The 9,521-nt window shown below is 37.3% G+C and overlaps 1 protein-coding gene across 2 annotated transcripts; it reads left to right on the top strand.

Moving 5' to 3' along the window:
* Nucleotides 1–472: 472 nt before the first annotated feature.
* Nucleotides 473–5,317, top strand: LOC126583019 (cationic amino acid transporter 7, chloroplastic-like). 2 transcript variants are annotated; one of them, XM_050247317.1, is made up of 3 exons: nucleotides 473–1,071; nucleotides 1,200–1,988; nucleotides 4,551–5,317. In XM_050247317.1, the coding sequence occupies exons 1-3, from the start codon at nucleotides 669–671 to the stop codon at nucleotides 5,120–5,122; spliced, it is 1,764 nt and encodes a 587-aa protein (XP_050103274.1). In that variant the 5' UTR covers nucleotides 473–668; the 3' UTR covers nucleotides 5,123–5,317. The 2 variants fall into 2 exon arrangements, with proteins under 2 accessions (XP_050103274.1, XP_050103284.1); XM_050247327.1 differs by lacking the exon at nucleotides 4,551–5,317 and adding an exon at nucleotides 2,789–3,134.
* Nucleotides 5,318–9,521: the final 4,204 nt, after the last annotated feature.

The following is a 9,521-nucleotide window of genomic DNA, read 5'->3' as shown; positions in this document are numbered from 1 at the left end:
GTTGTCATATGCTAATTAACGAAAATAATTGATTGATTAGGTTCAAAATATATTTGTTAATTAGTATGGAATTTTAACTTTTTTGGTCATAACGTATAAATTTTTAACTTTTTTGGTCGAACGTATAAATTTTTAACTTTTTTGGTCGAACGTATGAATTTTTAACTAACATATCTTTATATAGATAGATGCTAGAATTTGAACCGATACATAAAAAATCGTATCCACGAGGGATGTATTGGCATAAATGCCTTTCCATTTATTTCAAGAATCCGAATTCTCTCTGGATCCTTTTGTGATGCTCTTAAAAATTCATAAATCGTGTCCATTTATTATATATCGGACGGTTCAAAATTTTAAATACTGTTTATATATTAAATAATAAAATTTAAAATAATTTATGAAAACTTGATATAGACGAACAAAATACGCAGATTCTCGAAATCCTCACAAAAGGATCCGACGAGGATCCTAATTCCCATATCACATCACCCCCATGACGCATACTGATACCAGTAAGTAGTCAGCTAACCTTTTGGCCTTCCTCCTTTGCCTTGTCTTTCATCCAAAATCACCGTCCGCTGTCAGAAGCTTTTACATTTATTTATATAAAGGAAACTCGGTCCTCACTCAAAATCCAAAGGAAAGATAACCCACATCAAATCTCAATGGAGATTAGTGCCCCAGTCCCCCATGGCCCCTCCTCCTCTTTCTCAAGCCCCCGGGCCTACCTCCGAGCCCTGGCTGACACACCCACCCGCCTCGCTCGCCGGGCCAGTTCCGTCTCCACTTCCTACGACGAAATGAGTGCCGTCCGAGCTCGCTCCGGGCCCCACATGCAGAAGACGCTCCGCTGGTTCGACCTCGTCGGATTGGGCCTCGGCGGGATGGTCGGTGCTGGCGTCTTTGTCACCACCGGTCGTGCCAGTCGCCTCTACGCCGGCCCGGCTATCGTCATCTCCTACGCCATTGCCGGATTCTGCGCTCTTCTCTCCGCCTTCTGCTACACTGAGTTCGCCGTCGACATGCCCGTTGCTGGCGGCGCCTTTAGCTACCTCCGCGTCACCTTCGGTAAACTTTCTGATATTTTCTTCTGTTCTTTCTTTCTATATGTTTCTAATAATTAATTACTTAAATGCTTTCCCCTTTGGCTTATTTTTATTATTTTGGGTTTGGGATTTGGCGTTTGGGTTTCTCAGGTGAATTCGCGGCGTTTTTAACAGGAGCGAACCTGGTGATGGACTACGTAATGTCGAACGCCGCCGTCGCAAGGGGCTTCACCGCCTACATGGGCTCTGCAATCGGCGTCCCCGCCGCCAAATGGAGGTTCACCGTCTCCGGACTCCCCAACGGATTCGATCAGATCGACTTCGTCGCCGTCGTCGTCGTTTTAACCATTACGCTCATCATCTGCTACAGTACGAAGGAGAGCTCTGTTTTGAACATGGTGCTGACGGCGGTGCATATAATCTTCATCGCATTTGTTATAGTCGCTGGATTCTGCAAAGGGGACTGGAACAACTTCACGCACCCGGCCGACCCGGCTCAGCCATCCGGGTTTTTTCCTTACGGGGTTTCGGGCGTGTTCAATGGGGCAAGTATGGTTTACCTCAGCTACATCGGGTACGACGCTGTATCGACGATGGCGGAAGAGGTGAAGAATCCGGTTAAGGACATCCCAATCGGCGTGTCGGGCTCCGTCTTGCTCGTCACCGTCCTCTACTGCTTAATGGCGGCGTCCATGTCGAAGCTCCTCCCGTACGACGCGATCGACCCGGAGGCTCCGTTTTCGGCGGCGTTCAGAGGGAAGTGGGAGTCGAACGTGATCGGAGTGGGGGCAAGTTTTGGAATTCTAACGTCACTGCTTGTATCCATGCTGGGCCAGGCGCGTTACATGTGTGTCATCGGACGGTCCAGGGTTGTCCCTGCTTGGTTCGCTAGGGTCCACCCTAAGACATCCACGCCTGTCAACGCCTCCGCTTTTCTCGGTACGTTAATTATCCAAAAGTTTTATATTTCTTTTTTTTTTCCTCTTGGTTTGTTTCTTTATTATCCATTTAGTGGTTTTATTCTTAAAAGAAATAAACACCTTAATTACTTAAGGATTAAATCATCAATTCTCATATATTTTTTATTTAGGTATGCTTATTAAATGAGCATAAAGAGACTCTCAAAAAGTGATTTTTGCTATAATTCTCGTGCCAAATTTACAAATATGATGCAAAAAAAAATGTGGTGACGAAATGTTTATAGAGAATTTTTCATTTTCTATTTTAATAAGTAATGCTACATTTACTACTTATTTGTAATGTCTATGTAATAGAGGAAGGATCTGTCAACGCATATGGTCTCATCTCTCTGACACATGATGTTACAAATAATTGGTAAAAGTAACATTTTTACATTTTTAAGAGAGTCTTATTATTAGCATTTCTCTTATTAAATTTGGATTTGGATCATCTTTTGAGCTTATGAGACTTGAGTCTTTTGAACAAAGCGCATATGCCCTTAGATTTTACAAATAAAGAAATTCTTTAAAAATTATAATAATTATAACCGTTGAATTAAAATCTAACGATCCGTGTGTCTTACTTAAAAGTCCCAGCTTTCTAAGCTCACATGAGAGGATCCAAATCCATTAAATTTATGGTGGTTGTGATAATGTGTCAGTCGATAATGGTAATAATATAACGCTTTCTTTTCGTGTTTATCAATCAATGTGAGAGTTAATGTGTTTGCGTGCAATGCGTGTGTTGTTTGCTGTGCGCGCACATTGCCCCATGCGAAGGAGGAGGTTTCTTCCGGGCGTTTCGAACTAATTCTGTGGTGGGGTCCATTTGAACCGTTTCCGTTTTCCACAGCCGACCGGCGGACCGTCCGTTTTGTTTTGGCTCATCTTCTTTTGACCAAAAAAAGTTCTAGTATCGACCGAGTGATGAGTTGGCGGATTTTATAAGTATATTTGTCAGCAGCTGATTGGTGGAGTTAGGCGTTAGGATTAGTGGAGAGATTTTTCCGTTACACGAGGTGGTATATCACGTATTCTTATATAAATAATGTGATATATGTGTGAAAAGATTAATAACTTAAAAGTTAAATTTTTCACCATTTAAATAAAAACACGGTGTAGTATACGTGTTACTGTCCCAACTAAAAATTTCCTTAGTGCGTGGCTGGTAAGATGCACACGTAGGAAATTATCAGCTGTTGGTGTAGGGTTTAGTGAGTCCTCCTCCCTACCATGTATGGTTGGGAATTGCGTGGCCCACTTAAACCCTAAATACTTCTTGTTGCTAATAATAAATAATGATGATGTGAAAAAGGATCCTACTTTTGTCCACCAGCGAAAGTGTGAGATGCAGCTTCTTCTTCCTTCCTTCCTGTAATCTGTGTGTTTATCTAAATAAGATGTGATGAGGAAAGAGGGATGTCAATGTGAGTCATATTCATCCATTGGGGATTTGCGTAAGCTACCTCTGAAGTAGATGTGACAAATCAACTTGTTAACGGTACCAGATTCATTTAGTTTGATTTCATCTTACACGATTATTAACACTACAAATTTCATTTTTATATTATGGTGATATCAATTAAACGGGTCTTAACGGGTATCCGTTAACAACCCAATGTGTTGATTTGCCGCATCTACCCGGTAAGACACTATGAGTGTTTGAATTGTTTGATGTTTGTGAGAAATTGAAAAAATCAAGACAACTGTTAAAACATAACATCGAAGTATCTCATACTCTAGAACACCATAGAATTTTTGTATTTATCGTCGTAAGTTCTCATAACATTGTTGTTTCGCTCTATTCTATTCATCGTCTCATAGCATGTTTAATCTTGTTGGTGGTGTTGGTGATGAGGATATTTTGGTGACATATCAAATGGTTACAGCCGCCTGCGAGCTGTGCGCATGGGTGAAATGGAATTTGCTTTTGTCAACTTTAGTGCAATGGGCGTATCAGATTTCTCTCCATAAATTTATCTATCTATCTATCTATCTCGTGGTCGTAGTATCAATTTTCTTTTTTCAATATCTAATATAAAACATGGTTGATAGTTACCTTTGCAGCCAGCCTTTATCATGGTCATGGGCATTCTGACTTTAGCATCATCGTCATCTCTTATCTTTATCTCTGTCGCTTTCGTGTTCGATTTTTAAGTCGTTGGAGGAGATTTTAATGTTCAAGTTACGAGTGAGTCAAATGGTCGAGATTGGTCCAACCATGCATCTTCAATTTTCACTAGATAAAAATCCCTGCATATGCACTCGCAGCCATTGATGGAAGGCGACCTTTTATTTTCTCTCAATCTCACCTGTCAAACTTCGTATAAATGGCTATCCCACTCAGCCCAGCAACTTGGCTCTCATATTCTTTGTCACATTTATGCTTTTGTTTTGTGGGTGCTCGTCTAATCTTCATCTCCCATCACCTCTTTGTTTTTTTCGTCTTAATCCCGAAAATGAAAAAAATAAAAAAATTAAAGTTACTGGCCTTAGAAAACATGTTTTTCGTACTTACATATTTGTGACTTGTTCCTTTCAGGTATCTTGACAGCCGCAATTGCGCTTTTCACGGATCTGAATGTCCTTCTCAACCTTGTATCCATCGGGACGCTATTTGTTTTCTACATGGTGGCCAACGCTGTGATTTTTAGGCGCTATGTCGTGGTGGGGACGACCAATCCACGACCTACATTATCATTCCTGTGCTCATTTTCCCTCACCTCTATCATCTTCGTCTTCATCTGGCATTTCGCACCACCAGGGAAGCTGAAAGCCTTCATGCTTGTTGTCACCGCAGCAATTGCGGTTTCAATGCTGCAAATTTTCCATTACCAGGTTCCACAAGTGAGAAAGCCGGAATATTGGGGCGTCCCCTTGATGCCATGGATGCCATCCATCTCCATCTTCTTGAACATATTTTTGTTGGGGTCCATGGACAAGCCATCCTATGTGAGGTTCGGGGTCTTTTCGGGAGTTACGGTGCTCGTGTATGTGTTCTACAGCGTTCATGCTAGCTTTGATGCAGAAGGAAGTGGACCTCTCGGTCAAAAGAACGGTGAATTTCACAAAGAATCAGCTCAAGAAAGTAATGATCCAAGTCTTGGAGTGTAGAGATGAAAATTGTGATGTTGATGGACTAATTAGAGAGGGGAAAATAGGAGAAGAGAAAAGGTTAGGAAGAATAGTGCGTGCATCTTTTCCCAAGTGACAAATGTATAGTTTGGTCTTTTGTGGGTACTTGAAAAAGCAAAGCTTTTTGGGCTATGATTCCTTTACCCAGCAAGTAATGTAATCTCATCAACTTTATCGTTGGATGTTGATCTCACTAGTAATGACTTGTAAGATGGAGCATCACAAAAATGCAAAGCAAAGAGAAAACTCAGAGTAGGGAATACAAGTGGGTACGTGTGATATAATATAAGTGAAGAGATGATATATTATTTAGTGCCTCCACTTGTATTATTAAACGCGATGTACATGCTTGTGTTTCATTGACAAAATTTCTTGCAAAGCAATATTTCAACCACCACGGAGTGACCTAGTGGATGGGACACGGAATGTCCTGAGGTCGATTTTTGACGCTCTTGAATCACACAATGGTGACCATTGAGAGGCTGAAGTGTCTCTGTGAGTTTTCCACTCTTAGAAGAGTTGACTGTCGTGACGAAATGATCAACTAGCTATTTTGAAAACGCTTTTTAGCCAAAATGGTCTCTGAGATTTACATAACTCCTCATTTTGGTCTCTAAGATTTGAAATTGATAGAATTGGTTCCTGAAATTGTCCACAATCAATCATTTTAATCATTCTATGAAAAAATTTCATAAAATAAGGATAAAATAGCAAAAATACCCTCAAATTTGGTCAAATCATTTTGGCCTATTGTTTATTAAATTGAGGGTAGTTTTGTTATTTTGATCCTTATTTAACATAATATTTCACCCAAATACCAAAATGATTGATGGTGGACAATCTCAGGAACCAAAGTGAAGAGTTATGCAAATCTTAATAACCATTTTAGCTAAAACAATCTTTAAAAAAACTAGGTTACATAAGAGAACAAAAAGTGTGTATATCATTTATTTACTAAAATAAAAGGGGTTTTATACCACCTAGTTGGGTGGGCCAAAACAAAGTGTTCACACTAAAATGAGTAGTTTTGTTAATTCAAACTTAAATAATGTTGCAACATGCTCAAATTCTTGAAAGAGTTGAAAATTTTATTGGGGAACTATTGAAGAATCTTTTATACTATTTTCAGTCTGCACAAAGTTATGTATGGATGATTGATATTAATTATCTAGTTTAATAAAATGCTCCTAGTATCTTTCGAGGATATTTACAGTCGACATTTTCTAATTCGAAATCAAAACCATCATAGACTAAGGATTATATTAATCATGCAGAATCTTCAGCAATATATTTATCATAGAATTACTGTTTTAGTAATTTTGATGACATCGATAATTATTAATGTTGTTTTTGCTGCGTTATTTATGCTTCTATGTTCGTATTTATCTTTTAGGGATCACATGGATTACATAAAAAATTAAATACCTAAAATTACCACCAAATATTAAAAACATACAACATGAGTTTTAATGGTGGAATTGAAAACAACCCACATATGCTTTAAATCTCAAACGGCATCTTTTGTCAAAATTCCAGTCGGCATTTTTTGTCTAAATTAAAAGCTTTATAAGATTTGAGAAATATGGGGTGTACAGAAAATATGGAGTGCATGTAGAAAATGTAAGGTGTATATTGAGATTATGAGGTATGAGGATATTATGGGAAAGTAAGTGAAGTGTATTAAGATAATTTTTCATTGAAAAAACAAATATAAAATATATTAAGTATGTAAAATTTATTTAATAATTTGTAGAATGTTAATATAATAAGCCTTATATTTATCATGAAGAATCTTTGTAACGATGCGCTGTGTTTTTTTTCTTTTGGCCTCTATAAGAGGAATTAAAAAGTAAGAAAAAGAAATCCGCATCTAAGAAAAGGAGAAAAACACCAGGCACCATGTCTTATCTTTCTTTTTTTCAGGTGAAGATAGTGATCCTTTTTTTTTTTTTTTTGTGTAAGCATAAAGGAGAAGGATTTTCTCCCATCTTTTTTTCTTTCATCTCTCATCCTCTCCTATTTGAACGGTCATGATTAAGTCACGTTAACATTTTATATTAATTTTTTATAAAAAGATAATATGAGAAGATGAGATGAAAGGAGATAGAAAGAGAAAGAAAGAGAATCCTAATATAAAAATAAATGAAGGGGACAAAAAATAATGGGATAACATGTTGGGTCCGCGTTTACTAATAGCACGCTATCTCAATTGAATCCCTTTTGTCCACAACAGCGGTCAATTTGCTTCCGTTATTATTTAAGGAAAAGTAATGAAAATAATTTGAAAATTTTGAGTTTTAACGATAAGGATAAAATAAAAAGTAAAGTAAATAGTATCATAATTGATTTTTTAATAAAAATATATGATTTTTTTGTTAAAATAAATAATACCAAAAATTTTTCGTTAAAGTTCCTTATTGTTTATTGTTGGGCCCAATAAACTGAGCTTTTAGTTTGCCCTATTTATTTATCATGGGCGGTGGGAGGGACTTCTAATGCTTTGCTTTGCATGGGTCATATCTATTGTATTGTCCTATCAAGCAGTTGATCCGTAAGTCTGACAAGGTAAATCATTCAATAATTTCAATTATTTAATGTTTGCACTTGGATGAGCATAGGACTGAAAGTTGAATTGGAATTTTTGGTTCCACCATTAAAATTTTAGGTTAATTATAGTTTGAACTCTTAAGTTTAAGGTTCTTAACGCAGGTTTTTTCTAACCTCTACGAACAAAAGGATAAGCTTACTCAGATGTCAACTCCAAACCACGTGGCAATCATTCGATGGAACAAAAGTCTTTGAAAGGACATAAAGGTTGGCAATAGGTCTCTCGATTGAGTTTTTCTTAAGAGAATCAGCGGATACAGCCCAATTTTGAGGAACGATCCACTTTTATCCTTTGCCTTTTTTCTTATTGTTTGCAAAGCCCAAGTATATCAAGGGCAAGCACTTGACCAATTCAGCTTGTGGTGATCTCACGAGTGAGCGTCCACAGTTTTAATGCCGTCTGTGAGAATAAATACAACTTGATTGCGTGTTTTTTTTATAAGAAAGCTAATGAAAATGTTTTAAAAATTTTAAATTTCACCTATAAGAATAAAATAAAAAGCATAGTAAATAATATTATAATTAATTTTTTAATGTAAAAATATTATTTTCCGTTAAAATAAACCGTATTGGTAGATCGACCGTCCCGTGGCAAAAGAATGAGAGATCGAGCTTGTGGCTAGCAAGAGGAGGAGAGCATAGAAGGGCAAACCGAAGTTACTGTTCGGTTGAAGTTCGATTTCAATTTTTTATTTTTTCAGTTTGAATTCCATTTTGGTTTCGGTTTTTTTGAAAAAAAAAAATTAGAAAATAAAAAAACCTGGAGATTAGCTTTGCCTAGTAAGAAGAAAAATCCTGGAAGGAGATAGGGAAATTGACAGATATCAAGCCACGCCTCCAGCCTTATCTTACCTTCAACCACGAAATCTATGGGGTATACTCAAACAATCCCCATCCAGTCAACAATAAACGTGTCGAGAACTAAAGCGTTGCCCTAGCTAGGTTACAAACAATTTCCATGAGCACTAGTTCCTGTAATTTCTCAAAATCCCACCATCCAGTCAAACAAAATATGAGACTTTGAAATAAAGATCATGGGAGGATGGAGACGCCCTTTACTTCGTTGAGAGAGAGACGGAGTTGTGGGGAAAAGGAGAAAAAAGATGGGATAAAAGGAAAGAGGTGACAAGGGGATAAAATGAAGAATAGGAGAGGCTGGGGTTTCCATAAGAATAAGATATTTGGACTTTTTGGGCCTCAAGTTGGACTTATGTAGACTTGTGTTGAAATTAATATTGGGTTTGAAAAATAAATACCCATAATAAAATAAATAAAATATTAAATTAAATTTCATTTGGTTCGGTTTGGTTTCTAAACCTTTGAAGTTGAAACTGAAGCAATAACTTGTGGTTTGGTTTGATTTTAATTTTGGTTCAATTTATGATCGGTTTAGTGAATGGTTTGATTTATTTTAGTTTTTGGTTTTTTGAGCTCACCCAGCCTAGGGGTGGCGCAATGAGGTTCGGTGTGATTTTGAAGCCAAAACCAAAATGAAATCAAACTGTTTGATTTGTTCAGTGCGGTTTCAAATAGTTTGGGTTCGATTTTTTGAGAAAAAAAATTGCAATTTTAAATATACACCTATTTATGCATAAGACGATCTCATTTTCCTCGTACATTAATCAATGAACCTGCAGCGAAAAACAACAGCAAAGGCAAAACTGCAGCAAAAAAAATAGCAAACCTGCATCAAAAGAGTTCACAAAAAAAAAAAAAACTGCAGCAAAGGAAGTCAGAGATAGAGAGATTTGTCTTGACCATATGCAAGAAT

The sequence above is a fragment of the Malus sylvestris genome, chromosome 2 (assembly GCF_916048215.2).
Source record: "Malus sylvestris chromosome 2, drMalSylv7.2, whole genome shotgun sequence".
Taxonomy (NCBI): Eukaryota; Viridiplantae; Streptophyta; class Magnoliopsida; order Rosales; family Rosaceae; genus Malus; species Malus sylvestris.
This window is presented reverse-complemented; position numbering and strand designations above follow the sequence as displayed.

Excerpts from the sequence above, each read along its gene's own strand:
- LOC126583019 (XM_050247317.1), top strand. The coding sequence starts at position 669 with ATGGAGATTAGTGCCCCAGTCCCCCATGGCCCCTCCTCCTCTTTCTCA. Across the intron at positions 1,072-1,199 it reads CTACCTCCGCGTCACCTTCG|GTGAATTCGCGGCGTTTTTA; the intron begins GTAAACTTTCTG and ends TGGGTTTCTCAG. Across the intron at positions 1,989-4,550 it reads CAACGCCTCCGCTTTTCTCG|GTATCTTGACAGCCGCAATT; the intron begins GTACGTTAATTA and ends TGTTCCTTTCAG.